General features: G+C 40.7%; 5 gene segments (V, D, J or C); 2 read left to right on the top strand and 3 right to left on the bottom strand.

Annotated features, from left to right (window-relative positions):
- LOC121192057 overlaps positions 1-16,203 on the top strand; it is a 45,032-nt gene that overhangs the window by 27,957 nt on the left and 872 nt on the right.
- On the bottom strand, positions 1,192-1,747 carry LOC121192061. The segment is given in 2 exon segments: positions 1,192-1,588; positions 1,696-1,747. Coding segments are annotated over 2 exon segments (375 nt in total).
- Positions 3,991-5,172, bottom strand: LOC121192058. The segment is given in 2 exon segments: positions 3,991-5,013; positions 5,121-5,172. Coding segments are annotated over 2 exon segments (384 nt in total).
- On the bottom strand, positions 7,459-7,964 carry LOC121192062. The segment is given in 2 exon segments: positions 7,459-7,805; positions 7,913-7,964. Coding segments are annotated over 2 exon segments (375 nt in total).
- LOC121192068 lies at positions 8,689-10,251 on the top strand. The segment is given in 2 exon segments: positions 8,689-8,924; positions 9,763-10,251. A coding segment is annotated over 1 exon segment (300 nt).

Below are 16,203 nucleotides of genomic sequence, written 5' to 3'. Positions count from 1 at the left end.
AAGGACAGCTGTCAGTCATCCAGTCTTCAAGTCTCAGGACTATAAACTCTCCCAGAGCACTGGAGCATGGTGCTGCTGATGCAAAGTGGCTCTATGGAAATGCTCTGACTGACTCCAACAGAGACGTGTTCATTGTTACTGACACAGTTTTGCATGAACAATAATTAATGTTAAAGGAAAAGGGGAAAAGTTTGTGATATAAATTAAACAAAAATAAAACCAGGATTTAAAGGTTGGAAAGTTACATACACTTTTTTCCGTTGTCATGTAAATATAATCAGTTTATCTTTAAAAAAGTAGAAACAACAAGGTCAGCATATCAGAGAACTGTGCTGACACTGAACTGACAGAGAGCAGCCTCTGTTTTTTAATACTAATAACTATCATACTATATACACACAGTATATTATCCTTTAAATCTGCTGCTGCTCCTGTTTTCTGTCCTGATGTAAACATTCGAGCGTGTCTGCGACTGTATGAAGCATTTAACTGGTCGTGGTTCTTCATGTCGCCTGATGAAGAGACAGAAAAGTACAGAGCAAATTATGTAGCTGGAAAAAAAAAGAAGAATACTTTTATTTCATGTGGACATGACTGACATAACATTACAACAACGAGGTTAAATTCATTTTTGGACACTCGTGTGATTGTACTGTCTTAATCTACATTTATATTTATATATGTAGATATAGTTATATAAAGCAAGTCACTTGTGTCTGTTACCTGTTTATAATTTCAGGTGACACCAACCTTTTCATTAGAAACTATAAGTTTACATGTTTAGGACAATGTGTTGTGAGATTTGAGGTTTAATCTGATCTGAGTCTTCAGATTTTCTTTGAACAGGTTATAGATGAAAAAGCTGTGATCCAGTGTGAAGCTGAGGTCAAAGGTCATGACCAAGTCTTTTCTGAGTAACTGTCCCAGGTTGAACTTGATTTTCCTCCTGTTGATTTTTTGATCTTGTTTGATTTCTTGGTGAATCAGATCAGAACATGAGATTATAATTGGATATGAATGATGGAGAAAATGAACATGAGGGGTTGTTTTGATATGTGTGTGTGTGCGTGTGTGTGTGTGTGTGTGTGTGTGTGTGTGTGTGTGTGTGTGTGTGTGTGTGTGTGTGTGTGTGTGTGTGTGTGTGTGTGTGTGTGTGTGTGTGTGTCCTCAGTGAAGTGTATCAGTCTCTGCAGTAGCTTCCAGCTGCAGCAGTCACTTCAGTTTCTGTTCAGTCTGACTGAGGGAGGTTTTTGTACGACGCTTTTTCACTGTGTGAACACAGCCTGACTGTTGATAGCATGAAAACTCTGACAGTAGTAAACTGCTGCATCTTCAGCCTGGACTCCACTGATGGTCAGAGTGAAGTCAGAGTTTGATCCACTGCCTGTAAAACGAGCTGGAATCCCTGATACTCGATTGGAAGCTTCGTAAATAAGTAGTTTAGGTTTGTCTCCATCTCTCTGTTGGTACCAGTGTAACTCGTTCCCACCAACTACCCTCTGACTGGTTCTACAGCTGATGGTGACGATGCGTCCCAGAGCAGAGCTCACTGCTCCAGGCTGAGTCACTGTGACCTGTCCTCTGGACTCTGAGGACACAGAGACACAAACATAAAGCAGCGTCAGCGTTTAGTCGGCTTCATGTCAGAGGGACGGATGTTGATAGAGGAGAGGAGTTTGATTCTCTGGACTTTACCTGTGAAGCAGCAGCAGAGGACAGTCCAGATGAGGACGGAGATCAAAGTCATGTTTTGGATCAGGAGGATTTCTGTGGCTTGTGTTGTCATGAAGGACAGCTGTCAGTCATCCAGTCTTCAAGTCTCAGGACTATAAACTCTCCCAGAGCACTGGAGCATGGTGCTGCTGATGCAAAGTGGCTCAATGGAAATGCTCTGACTGACTCCAACAGAGATCAATATGATGAAGCTTCTGATTAATGGAAAAATGGAATATGTTTTATGAACATTTCAGTGTATATTTTGATGTGAACTTATGCATCTAGAAATTTTCTTTTTATATTTCATTTATTGAATTATTATTCAGATTATTTTATCTCAACAAATCTTTATTTTTCATTGTGAAATTGAAAAAAAAAGTTGTAATAGAAAAATATTCATTCTGGGATTTTTGGCTCTTTGGCTCATTTCTTATATCAAATCTCAAAATCTAAAAAACAGACTGATTTAGTTGATGTTGTTTCACAGTCACAGAGCCGTGTCTCTCTACACTGAGAGGTTTTTGTACGACGGCTCAATGACTTTGTATCACTGTGGTGGACTTTTGGTGGAGGAACCAGACTGGATGTTGACTGTAAGTACATTTTACTCCTTAAATAAACCAGATGTTATATTTTATTTGTTTCATTTCATCAGTGTAGATATCACTGAAACATTTTAGCTGATAATTAGAATTTAATATAATTGCAGTGATTCTTGAATTTTCCATTTTATGTACTAAAACAAAATAAAATGAAGTTTCAACATGAAAAGTATCTATATATTTTTGAAAAAAGTTTTCTACCTGATGAAAATATCCCTAAAAGATAAAAGTTTTTCAATTTCAGCCCAAATCCTGGGCTAAGTATTTCAACCAGGTTTTACTTGATCTTTGTCCACGATTTTAATTTTTCATGCCATGTTCTGTGTCACAGATGAATGTCTTATCGTCACTGTGATATTTAAACAACGTGCTGTGTGAGTTGGATTCATTTGATGAGTTTTAATAAGTAATTCAGAAGTGAACAATGTTCATTGAGAATGAACAAAGCAAACACACACTATCTCTGTCTTTGCTGTTTTACATTCTAAATCTTTCAGATGCTGGAAAACAATGGAAAACCTTCATTGTTCATGTTTAGTAAAATATATTTGTTAAACTCAGAATCAGTATTTTTCCAGATTCAACTTGAAAACATCAGAGGAACAAAATGCCACTTTTAACTCTTTATCTTTAGTACTGAAACCCGTCTGTTGTCATGGTTGAGCAGTGATGCCTGTCTGTTGCCATGGTTACTGAGCTCAGAGAGAGAAGTGAGAAACTGAACAGCAGTTTCATCCAATCAGAGGACGAGCAGCAGAAGTAGAGGTCTCCTCTGCTGCAGTCCACAGGAAGGAGTTTAGTTTACCTCAAATAAACTTTATTCATCTCTCTGTCTCCTCCTCCAGTGGGTCAAGTTCCCCCCACCCTGACGGTGCTGTCTCCCTCCGACGAGGAGCTGAAGCAGGGGAAGGCCACGCTCATGTGCCTGGCCAACAAGGGCTACCCCTCAGGCTGGAGTCTGGCCTGGAAGGTGGACGGCAGCAGCAGCAGCTTGGATCAGAGCAGGAGCCCCGGGGTGCTGGGGAAGGACGGCACCTACAGCTGGAGCAGCACCCTGAGGCTCACTGCAGACCAGTGGACGAAGGCGGGCTCTGTGACCTGTGAGGCCACCCAGGGCTCCCAGACTCCGGTCTCAGAGACACTGAGGACAGACCAGTGTTCCCAGTCCTGACCTGACTCTCTGAGACTGTGCTACTGGTTTTACTCTGCTCCTGCTCTCAGTCTGCTCTCTGTAACTGTCTCTCTCTCTCTCTCTCTTTATGAGTCTCTCAGATGTGTTTGCTCGTTCTTTGTCATGTGTCATTTCAATATTTCCAGATAATAAAGATCAGTTCATCCAATACTTTCTGTTTACATCTGTAGTTTTTTAATTGTTAACACAGTTTCATGATACTTTCTTCATCAGATGAAAAACTTTTTGTTCGATTTTTGGGGTTTTAAATTTATTTTCTTCACATTTTAAATATTTTTTATCAATATACTGGAAACTGGAAGTAAGTCAGCCGCGCTCTGAGGCCTGTACTACAAATGACTACAAAGCAGGATTTGGGGTCAGCTCTGTAACTTCAGCTTTAACTCTGGGTTTTTAGGATCACGACGGTGGTTCACTTCTTACTGGCTCACATCGCCATGGTAACTCATGCTGCACACCTCACCTGCTCCGGTGCAGGTTTAGTTCAGAGGATCAGATCTAAACCTGTCAACAGCCCAAATACTGACCAATCAGATTACTGGAAAAAACACAGTCAAAATTCCTACAGGATCCTGACAGGGACAAACAGAGTTTACAATAAAGTGATAATAATGAGCAAAAGAAATTTTTGTAAATGAGTCGAATTGTTTTCCTTTTAATAAACAGGGAGAGTTTATCACTGTTTAACTACATAATAAATATTATTGCTCCATTTTAGTTGCACAAAGATTCTTTTATCTAAACAGAATTCCTGACAGTGTCAATGCTTTTATTTTTATTCCATCACTGCAGCTCAGAAGAACATGAAACGTCTCCCAGGACGTCCAGCTGCCTTTCGACAGCTTTTGGAAACACCCTGACCTGGATGACTGAGAATCTTCACTTTTCTTAACTTGAGATTTTTCAACATTTTCATCAATATTTGAATTTGGTGAAGATCTGAGCTCGACTGAGACATTCTACTTCACATCTGTAATTACATTTGGATCAATATATACTTAGATGTATCATGAGATACACGGAGTGACCTGTATAAACTATTTACACAAAGACCACTGTGTGTGTGTGTGTCCTCAGTGAAGTGTATCAGTCTCTGCAGTATCTTCCAGCTGCTGCAGTCCCTTCAGTTTCTGTTCAGTCTGACTGAGGGAGGTTTTTGTACGACGCTTTTTCACTGTGTGAACACCCACTGACTGTTGATAGAGTGTCCACTCTGACAGTAGTAAACTGCTGCATCTTCAGCCTGGACTCCACTGATGGTCAGAGTGAAGTCAGAGTTTGATCCACTGCCTGTAAAACGAGCTGGAATCCCTGATTCTCGATTGGAAACATAGTAAATAAGTCGTTTAGGTTTGTCTCCATCTCTCTGTTGGTACCAGGCTAAACGGTGGTTGTTGCTTGAAACATAAACGTTCTGACTGGTTCTACAGTTGATGGTGGCGGTGCGTCCCAGAGCAGAGCTCATTGCTCCAGGCTGAGTCACTGTGACCTGTCCTCTGGACTCTGAGGACACAGAGACACAAACATAAAGCAGCGTCAGCGTTTAGTCGGCTTCATTTCAGAGGGACGGATGTTGATAGAGGAGAGGAGTTTGATTCTCTGGACTTTACCTGTGAAGCAGCAGCAGAGGACAGTCCAGATGAGGACGGAGATCAAAGTCATGTTTTGGATCAGGAGGATTTCTGTGGCTTGTGTTGTCATGAAGGACAGCTGTCAGTCATCCAGTCTTCAAGTCTCAGGACTATAAACTCTCCCAGAGCACTGGAGCATGGTGCTGCTGATGCAAAGTGGCTCTATGGAAATGCTCTGACTGACTCCAACAGAGACGTGTTCATTGTTACTGGCACAGTTTTGCATGAACAATAATTAATGTGAAGGGAAAAGAGGAAAAGTTCATGATATAAAGTTAAAAAGAAATTCAGGATTTAAAGGTTTTAGAGTTTCATACACTTTCTATGTCTCCATCTCGGTGATAGCCAAGGCCGATGGCATTATGTTTTCAGGTTGTCCGTCCTTCTGTCTGTACCGGATTCTTCTACACGCAATATCTCAAGAACTCTTTGAGGTCTGTCTGCCAAACTTTACAGAAATGTTGACTGTGACTCAGGGCGTTTGGAGGTCAGAGGTCAAAGGACAAGGTTATTATGACCATATTTATGTTTTGCTTGGCAATGCTATATCTTAAGAACCCTTTGAGGAATTGTCCTTAAACTTTGCACAAATGTTGTCTGTGAAGCAAGGATGAACTGATTAGATTGTGGAGGTCAGAGGTCAAAGGTCGACTGTGACCTTAATGCAAATGTGCCTGAGAATGTGTTGTGGCAACATGGCGCCCTCCGTGTTTGCTCGCTCCGCTCTCGAATGCCGGTTTTTTCTTCTTCTTTGTGCTTTTTGCTCTTTCTGCTGTGCACAGATGCCATTCACTGCTAACATACAACAGAGAGGCACTGCTGGATATCACCAACTCACACAGCACCGACCGTGAGTGAGTGAGTCAGCTGACCCCAGGAGAGCGCGTCGCAAACGGAGACGCACGCGAGGCAAGAGGGGAGGGCTCCATGCTAGGCTAACAGCTCGCACCTAGCAGCTAGCCGACCACCGCTGCTCAGCCTCTTGCTAGCTAACGCGCGGTCCCTGGAAAACAAACCGGACGAGCTGAGAGCCAGGATCACAACACAGCGGGAAATAAGAGAGTGCTGCGCTCTGATTTTCACTGACACCTGGCTTTCAGACAAAGTCCCACAACTAGCCGTTCAGCTACAGACACCGAGGACACCGGGCTGCAGCCTCCGGTAAGGACAAAGGGGGTGTTTGCGTGTTTATTAACAACTCGTGGTGTGGAGACATACGGACTGTTCATAAGCATTGTTCGCCACATGTGGAGTTTTTACCGCCGCTGGCGACTTTAACCAGCGCAATCTAAGGACTGTATTCCCTAAATACTATCAACACGTGGACATTCCCACGCGTGAAAGAAACACACTGGATCACGTCTATAGCAACATACACTCAGACCACATCTCATTGTTCCTGTACCCGGCCCACAGACAGAGACTGAAACAAACAAACCCTGTCACCAAACAAGTTCAACTCTGGACCACAGAGACTGAGAGCACCCTGCAGGACTGCTTTGCTCAGACACACTGGGATGTGTTTAAAGCTGCAGCCACTCTGGAGGACTCCTCTGTCAGCGACAGGATTATGCTGAGGATGTGACCGGGTACATCAGCACGTGTTGACAACTTTGTGCCCATCATACAAGTCAGGAAGTTCCCCAACCGGAAGCCCTGGATAAACAGTCAGGTACGCCACATGCTGCGTGCTTTGTCCATTGCATTTAGATCAGGCAGTGAGACAGAGTACAAAGCTGTGAAGTATGGACTGAGGAAAGTCATTACAGCAGCCAAGAGACAGTACAGAGACAAACTGGACGGCTTCTACTCTACTGCTGACTCCGGGCGGATGTGGCAAGGTCTTTGAGTGATGTTCTTCAAAATTTGCACATATTATCACTTCTTGTCAAAGATGGAGTCAATATGTATTGGAGGTCAGAGGTCAAAGATCAAAGGTCAAGGCCACTGTGATCTTGTGTAAGTTTTGCTTGTGAACACCCAACACTGACCTTCCCAAACATTTTGAACATTTGAATTTTAAACCACTCAAGTGAGGACATTTTGCCCGGTCATCACTTTCTGACACAACTTAAAATGACTGTTTGATGGTTAAGACTTGATTTTAGGGTGAGTGTCAGAAATGGGTTCAGGATAGAGTTAGGGTAAAGTAATGTAAGAAAAAAGAGAGAGAGAGAGTGTGTGTGTGTGTGTGTGTGTGTGTGTGTGTGTGTGTGTGTGTGTGTGTGTGTGTGTGTGTGTCCTCAGTGAAGTGTATCAGTCTCTGCAGTATCTTCCAGCTGCAGCAGTCACTTCAGTTTCTGTTCAGTCTGACTGAGGGAGGTTTTTGTACGACGCTTTTTCACTGTGTGAACACCCACTGACTGTTGATAGAGTGAAGACTCTGACAGTAGTAAACTGCTGCATCTTCAGCCTGGACTCCACTGATGGTCAGAGTGAAGTCAGAGTTTGATCCACTGCCTGTAAAACGAGCTGGAATCCCTGATTGTCGAGTGGAAGCATAGTAAATAAGTAGTTTAGGTTTGTCTCCATCTCTCTGTTGGTACCAGGCTAAATAGCTCCCAGCATAAACGTTCTGACTGGTTCTACAGCTGATGGTGACGGTGCCTCCCAGAGCAGAGCTCACTGCTTCAGGCTGAGTCACTGTGACCTGTCCTCTGGACTCTGAGGACACAGAGACACAAACATAAAGCAGCGTCAGCGTTTAGTCGGCTTCATTTCAGAGGGACGGATGTTGATAGAGGAGAGGAGTTTGATTCTCTGGACTTTACCTGTGAAGCAGCAGCAGAGGACAGTCCAGATGAGGACGGAGATCAAAGTCATGTTTTGGATCAGGAGGATTTCTGTGGCTTGTGTTGTCATGAAGGACAGCTGTCAGTCATCCAGTCTTCAAGTCTCAGGACTATAAACTCTCCCAGAGCACTGGAGCATGGTGCTGCTGATGCAAAGTGGCTCTATGGAAATGCTCTGACTGACTCCAACAGAGATCAATATGATGAAGCTTCTGATTAATGGACAAATATATAGGAATATGTTTTATTAATGTTTCAGTGTCTCTTTTGATGTGACCTTGGTTTTTTGCATCTGGAATTTTTTTTTAGTTTCATTTATTTAATTATTATATAGGTTATTTTATCTCATTAAATCTTTTATTTTTTCATCGTGAAATTAAAAAAAAGTTGTAATAGAAAAAAATTAATTCTGGGATTTTTGGCTCTTTTGCTCATTTCTTATATCAGATGCCAAAATCTAAAAAACAGACTGATTTAGTTGATGTTGTTTGTTTCACAGTCACAGAGCCGTGTCTCTCTACACTGAGAGGTTTTTGTACGACGGCTCAATGACTTTGTATCACTGTGGAACACGTTCGGTGGAGGAACCAGACTGGATGTTGGAAGTAAGTCAAATGTTTGTAAATTGTTTTATCTCAGAGGCTTTTTCTCTTTTTATTTCCTTTATAATCAACGTGTCAGGAAAATTCCTCACTTTTACATGTTGATCAATAATCGTTGAACAAAAAATTTGCACCAGGAGACAAAGTTTGTTTTAGCAGCAGAAATGATAAAAACTCTTTGTGATGAATATTAAACATGAAGCCAGAGGATGAATCATTATTCTCCAGTTTAATGGTGAAGCTGCATCTGGAGGGTTTGTAGGTTTAGTTCAGTCTGACAGAGTCACAGAGCCGTGTCTCTCTACACTGAGAGGTTTTTGTACGACGGCTCAATGACTTTGTATCACTGTGGTGGACTTTTGGTGGAGGAACCAGACTGGATGTTGGAAGTAAGTTTCTGCAAAAATACTAAATACAATATTGTAAAGTCATGTATTAAATTCAGATGTTGAATGTTACAGCAGATGAAATGATCTGGTTTGATTTCAAACACTTTTAGTATTGATGTTTTTATTTGTCCTCCTTCATCACGGAGCTGAACTCAGAGCAGCTTTACTAAACTTTGCTTTACACATTCCTGTCATATTGAAATTTATGTTGAACTGTAGAAAAGATCAAACTTCAGTCTGTTTGAAAAATGTCTTCTAAGATTCATTTTTCATTTTAAATCATTCATCTTTTAAAAGCTTTGAAAATATGAATTAAGATTGACTTTGTTTAAATCTAATTGAACAGAATGAAAACAAAGATGTGGATTTGAAGATGTTAGAAAATCTGTAATCTCTTCATTGTGATATATATTGTTTCCAGTGCTGTTTGAAATATTTCAAAAGTTCATCATACGATGATTGACGATGATCCACATGAAGAACATTTGATTGTTGTCAGATTTTCTGATGTATTTGTTTATGTTTCTGCTGAAATGTACAGTTTAGATTTTGGATCGTTTTCAGAAAAGATTTGAAATTTTGGACCAAATGTGCTTCTTCTATTTCCAGTGTAGTTTGATATATTTCAGCTCAAACTGTGTGATGATTCTCTCTGTGCTGATTTGCATGAGAGGCTTCTTAAAGGGAAGTGAAACCATGTGTGAGTGAGTGACTGGTGGAGCAGAAAAACCATCTGGCAGAAACTCCTTAAAGGACAAAATCTACTCTCACACAGTAAAGGTGTTTGATTGACAGCTGTGCTCGGTCCCTGTCCTCTAATCTGATTGCTGTCTCCTAGGTGATGTCCGTCCCACCCTGATGGTGCTGCCCCCCTCCGACGAGGAGCTGAAGCAGGGGAAGGCCACGCTCATGTGCCTGGCCAACAAGGGCTTCCCCTCAGGCTGGAGTCTGGCCTGGAAGGTGGACGGCAGCAGCAGCTTGGATCAGAGCAGGAGCCCCGGGGTGCTGGGGAAGGACGGCACCTACAGCTGGAGCAGCACCCTGAGGCTCACTGCAGACCAGTGGACGAAGGCGGGCTCTGTGACCTGTGAGGCCACCCAGGGCTCCCAGACTCCGGTCTCAGAGACACTGAGGACAGACCAGTGTTCCCAGTCCTGACCTGACTCTCTGAGACTGTGCTATTGGTTTTACTCTGCTCCTGCTCTCAGTCTGCTCTCTGTAACTGTCTCTCTCTCTCTCTCTTTATGAGTCTCTCAGATGTGTTTGCTCGTTCTTTGTCATTTGTCATTTCGATATTTCCAGATAATAAAGATCAGTTCATCCAATACTTTCTGCTTCCATCTGTAGTTTTTTAACATTAAGACATGATCATGATACTTTCTCTATTTTTCTATAAATATATTTGAGCCAGTTCACAACTTTGTCAGTCACATTCAAAAGCAGAGCTCTTAAACTGATTGTTATTTGCTGTTAGTGGGTCAGACATCTGCTGAATCTTAAAGATAAATATAATATAAATTCATATATCATCAGCATAAAGAGAGATCCAGTAACTCTGAGCTCTCTCTGTCTCTCTTATTAATGTGGCTATAATACATTTCAATAGTCCTGTTTGTTTCTATTGATTCTGACATGTTCAGTGTTTAGTGACAATAAAGAAACTTTGACCAAATCAGTTTATTCTGACTGTATTTTAATATTGACGTCTTAATACTAACAGCTGATCCATCACATCCACAATGACTCATCACATTTCTGAATAAGGTCACAGGGACATTGTCATTGATTGGTGATGATTTTGCAAAGAAATGACTGGTTGAAGTGATTCATTCAGATTTTCTCAGCTCAAGCAGAAAGTGTCTCGGTGCAGCAGACACATCTTAAAGCTAATCAAAGCCTCGCTGAAGGTTGTTGTTGTTGTTGTTGTTACCTTTTCCTGTAGACAGTAGAAAAATCAAACTCCTTTGTAAAAACTGAGACCTGGCAGCCATGATGTGTTACACGACTCAGCAGAACAAGTGAAGTGTGTGTTTGAGTTTGGATTGAAACCAACTCGACAGTTCAGAAACACAAACAACAGCATTTATTCGTACTTGATCAAAAATGTTGAATAACTGACGTATTATTCACACTGTTGTCAGAAAACTGTTTCACTAAATACAAACTGTATATTTGACCAGAAAATACAGAGTTTTTTTCAGTTAAATATCCCACTAATTAAACTTTTAAAATAATTAAATTTGATTTAATTAAACTGATTGATTTTCTATTTAGAACATTTGATGGAACATTAGTATCTTGGACATTCTCAGGATTTGAATTTTGACTATAACACTTTAGGTTTTATTATCAAATTCAGTTGAAATATCTTTAACTTTGAGCTGTGAGTTTGTAATAACATTTAAGTTTTGACCAAACAACTGTTTCTATCAAAAAGTACATTTTGGTTAAATGTCTGGTCTGATTAGTAAATGAAAGAAGGAAAGATGAGAATTTTTGGGATGTATAACAAGAAGTCATCAGCATAGAGGCTGATTTATTGATGGTGTGAATGAAATTCTAACATATTATTTCTATGTTAGACTCTTTTTATATGAATGTATATTTACATTTATCGTGTCAGAAACACTGATATGATCTGTTCTGGTGTGTGTGTGTGTGTGTGTGTGTGTGTGTGTGTGTGTGTGTGTGTGTGTGTGTGTGTGTGTCCTCAGTGAAGTGTATCAGTCTCTGCAGTATCTTCCAGCTGCAGCAGTCACTTCAGTTTCTGTTCAGTCTGACTGAGGGAGGTTTTTGTACGACGCTTTTTCACTGTGTGAACAGATACTGACTGTTGATATAGTGAAAACTCTGACAGTAGTAAACTGCTGCATCTTCCGCCTGGACTCCACTGATGGTCAGAGTGAAGTCAGAGTTTGATCCACTGCCTGTAAAACGAGCTGGAATCCCTGATACTCGAGAGGAAGCAAGGTAAATAAGTAGTTTAGGTTTGTCTCCATCTCTCTGTTGGTACCAGGCTAAACGGTTTGAGCTATATACGTTCTGACTGGTTCTACAGCTGATGGTGACGGTGCCTCCCAGAGCAGAGCTCACTGCTCCAGGCTGAGTCACTGTGACCTGTCCTCTGGACTCTGAGGACACAGAGACACAAACATAAAGCAGCGTCAGCGTTTAGTCGGCTTCATTTCAGAGGGACGGATGTTGATAGAGGAGAGGAGTTTGATTCTCTGGACTTTACCTGTGAAGCAGCAGCAGAGGACAGTCCAGATGAGGACGGAGATCAAAGTCATGTTTTGGATCAGGAGGATTTCTGTGGCTTGTGTTGTCATGAAGGACAGCTGTCAGTCATCCAGTCTTCAAGTCTCAGGACTATAAACTCTCCCAGAGCACTGGAGCATGGTGCTGCTGATGCAAAGTGGCTCTATGGAAATGCTCTGACTGACTCCAACAGAGATCAATATTATGATTTGTCTTTTGATGTGACCTTGGTTTTATGCAACGTTGAAATTCTCTTTTTCTCTTAATTTATTGAATTATTATTTAGATTATTTTATCTCATCAAATCTTATTTTTTCCATTGTGAAATTGAAAAAGACATGTAAAAGAAAAGTATTTATTCTTGGATTTTTTGGCTCTTTGGCTCATTTCTTATATCAGATCTCAAAATCTAAAAAACAGACTGATTTAGTTGATGTTTGTTTCACAGTCACAGAGCCGTGTCTCTCTACACTGAGAGGTTTTTGTACGACGGCTCAATGACTTTGTATCACTGTGGTGGACTTTTGGTGGAGGAACCAGACTGGAATTTGGAAGTAAGTTTCTGCAAAAATACTAAATACAATATTGTAAAGTCATGTATTAAATTCAGATGTTGAATGTTACAGCAGATGAAATGATCTGGTTTGATTTCAAACACTTTTAGTATTGATGTTTTTATTTGTCCTCCTTCATCACGGAGCTGAACTCAGAGCAGCTTTACTAAACTTTGCTTTACACATTCCTGTCATATTGAAATTTATGTTGAACTGTAGAAAAGATCAAACTTCAGTCTGTTTGAAAAATGTCTTCTAAGATTCATTTTTCATTTCATTTTATGAAGCTAAACTTTTATTTAGATGAATTACGATTCAGTTTGTTCAAATCAGATTGAACACCGAGAAAACAAACGTGGATTTGAAGATGTTAGAAAATCTCTAATTCATTTACATATATTTTCCAATGCTGTTTGACATCATTTAAAGACCAGTGCTTCAGCCCATTATTCACCAGTTCATCTTTCATCCCTCACAGTAGAAATGTTGGCCCGACCTTGCTGTAGAAAAGGAATTGCCTTGTCTGAAGAATTTCTCGCATCCACCTGTTCGTTCGTTGCCCCTGGTTTCCTGAAGAAGACCTGACCCACGCTCTGTCCTTCTCCTCAGTCTCAGACCCGTCGCCCTTCGACCTGCATTCACATCTCCACCAACGTGGAAATCTACTATGATCATCCCGTCTGTCCACCTGCCCGGTTCAAACACAGACTCTTGCTTCTTTTCCCCTGTTGGAAAATAATCAGTTGAACTCACTTCTGTCTCTGTGTGTCTGAGTCTGCATCTGGATCCCAGTTGAATAGAGAACCAGGCTTTAACATGATCTGTGTTTTGTTAATGAACTTGTTTTGATACGTTTGTTGGTCATTAAAGAAAAAATGGTGAAACGTTCAATTTGTGTGTGTCTACTCTTCTGGCTACACAGTGTGAGAACCAGTTTGAATTTTAAACCAGTGAAGTGAGGACATTTTGCCCGGTCATCACTTTCTAACAAACCTTAAAATGGCTGTTTGATGGTTAAGATTTTAGAGTGAGTGTCACAAATGGGTTCAGGATAGAGTTAGGGTAAGGGGCTAGGGAATGCATGTTGTCAACAAGTGTCCTCAAAGTAATGTAAGAAAAAACTGCGTGCGTGTGTGTGTGTGTGTGTGTGTGTGTGTGTGTGTGTGTCCTCAGTGAAGTGTATCAGTCTCTGCAGTATCTTCCAGCTGCAGCAGTCACTTCAGTTTCTGTTCAGTCTGACTGAGGGAGGTTTTTGTACGACGCTTTTTCACTGTGTGAACACCCACTGACTGTTGATTTCATGATAACTCTGACAGTAGTAAACTGCTGCATCTTCAGCCTGGACTCCACTGATGGTCAGAGCGAAGTCAGAGTTTGATCCACTGCCTGTAAAACGAGCTGGAATCCCTGATTCTCGAGAGGAAGCATAACGAATAAGCAGTTTAGGTTTGTCTCCATCTCTCTGTTGGTACCAGTGTAAATAGCTTGAACCATAAACGTTCTGACTGATTCTACAGCTGATGGTGACGGTGCCTCCCAGAGCAGAGCTCACTGCTCCAGGCTGCATCACTGTGACCTGTCCTCTGGACTCTGAGGACACAGAGACACAAACATAAAGCAGCGTCAGTGTTTAGTCGGCTTCATTTCAGAGGGACGGATGTTGATAGAGGAGAGGAGTTTGATTCTCTGGACTTTACCTGTGAAGCAGCAGCAGAGGACAGTCCAGATGAGGACGGAGATCAAAGTCATGTTTTGGATCAGGAGGATTTCTGTGGCTTGTGTTGTCATGAAGGACAGCTGTCAGTCATCCAGTCTTCAAGTCTCAGGACTATAAACTCTCCCAGAGCACTGGAGCATGGTGCTGCTGATGCAAAGTGGCTCTATGGAAATGCTCTGACTGACTCCAACAGATATCAATATGATGAAGCTTCTGATTAATGGACAAATATATAGGAATATGTTTTATGAAGGCCGCCCAGTTAGCTCAGTTGGTAGAGCACCAGACTCAAACTCTTGAGGTTGGGGGTTTGAGCTCAACTCCGGGTGTTACCACCTGTGGCAGGTGCCATAGGATTTCGATGCATTGTGGACTGGGCGGCTGTCACCCCTGCGACCTGGGCGTGGACCCAGATGATGACACGAATATTTCAGTCCATGTTTTCATTTGACCATTGTCTTATTTTTCTGGAGACATTTTGTTTCCAAACTTCTCCTTTAAATTTTGTTTTATTAAATAATTATATATCTCATCTGTAGATAATGTATATCCTGCACTTGCTGCTTTTGCACTTCTGGTTAGATGCTAAACTGCATTTCGTTAACCTGTGCTTGAACATGTGTAATGACAATAAACTTAAATCTAATATAATTCATGTATAATCACTTTTTCATGGTGAAAATTTTTATATGTAACAAAAAATTTCAATTTGGGATTTTTGGCTTTTGTCATTTCTTATATCAAATCTCAAAATCTAAAAAACAGACTGATTTAGTTGATGTTTGTTTCACAGTCACAGAGCCGTGTCTCTCTACACTGAGAGGTTTTTGTAAGACGGCTCAATGACTTTGTATCACTGTGGTACACGTTCGGTGGAGGAACCAGAATGGATGTTGGAAGTAAGTCAAATGTTTGTAAATTGTTTTATCTCAGAGGCTTTTTCTCTTTTTATTTCCTTTATAATCAACGTGTCAGGAAAATTCCTCACTTTTACATGTTGATGAATAATTGTTGAACAAAAAATTTGCACCAGGAGACAAAGTTTGTTTTAGCAGCAGAAATGATAAAAACTCTTTGTGACGAATATTAAACATGAAGCCAGAGGATGAATCATTATTCTCCAGTTTAATGGTGAAGCTGCATCTGGAGGGTTTGTAGGTTTAGTTCAGTCTGACAGAGTCACAGAGCCGTGTCTCTCTACACTGAGAGGTTTTTGTACGACGGCTCAATGACTTTGTATCACTGTGGTGGACTTTTGGTGGAGGAACCAGACTGGATGTTGGAAGTAAGTTTCTGCAAAAATACTAAATACAATATTGTAAAGTCATGTATTAAATTCAGATGTTGAATGTTACAGCAGATGAAATGATCTGGTTTGATTTCAAACACTTTTAGTATTGATGTTTTTATTTGTCCTCCTTCATCACGGAGCTGAACTCAGAGCAGCTTTACTAAACTTTGCTTTACACATTCCTGTCATATTGAAATTTATGTTGAACTGTAGAAAAGATCAAACTTCAGTCTGTTTGAAAAATGTCTTCTAAGATTCATTTTTCATTTTAAATCATTCATCTTTTAAAAGCTAAACTTTTGAAAATATGAATTAAGATTGACTTTGTTTAAATCTAATTGAACAGAATGAAAACAAAGATGTGGATTTGAAGATGTTAGAAAATCTGTAATCGCTTCATTGTGATATATTTTGTTTCCAATGCTGTTTGAAATCATTTCAAAAGTTCATCAGACGATG

This window comes from Toxotes jaculatrix, chromosome 13 (genome assembly GCF_017976425.1).
Source record: "Toxotes jaculatrix isolate fToxJac2 chromosome 13, fToxJac2.pri, whole genome shotgun sequence".
Lineage (NCBI taxonomy): Eukaryota > Metazoa > Chordata > Actinopteri > Toxotidae > Toxotes > Toxotes jaculatrix.
The sequence above is the reverse complement of the archived record's forward strand: the minus strand, read 5'-3'. Positions and strand labels throughout refer to the sequence as shown.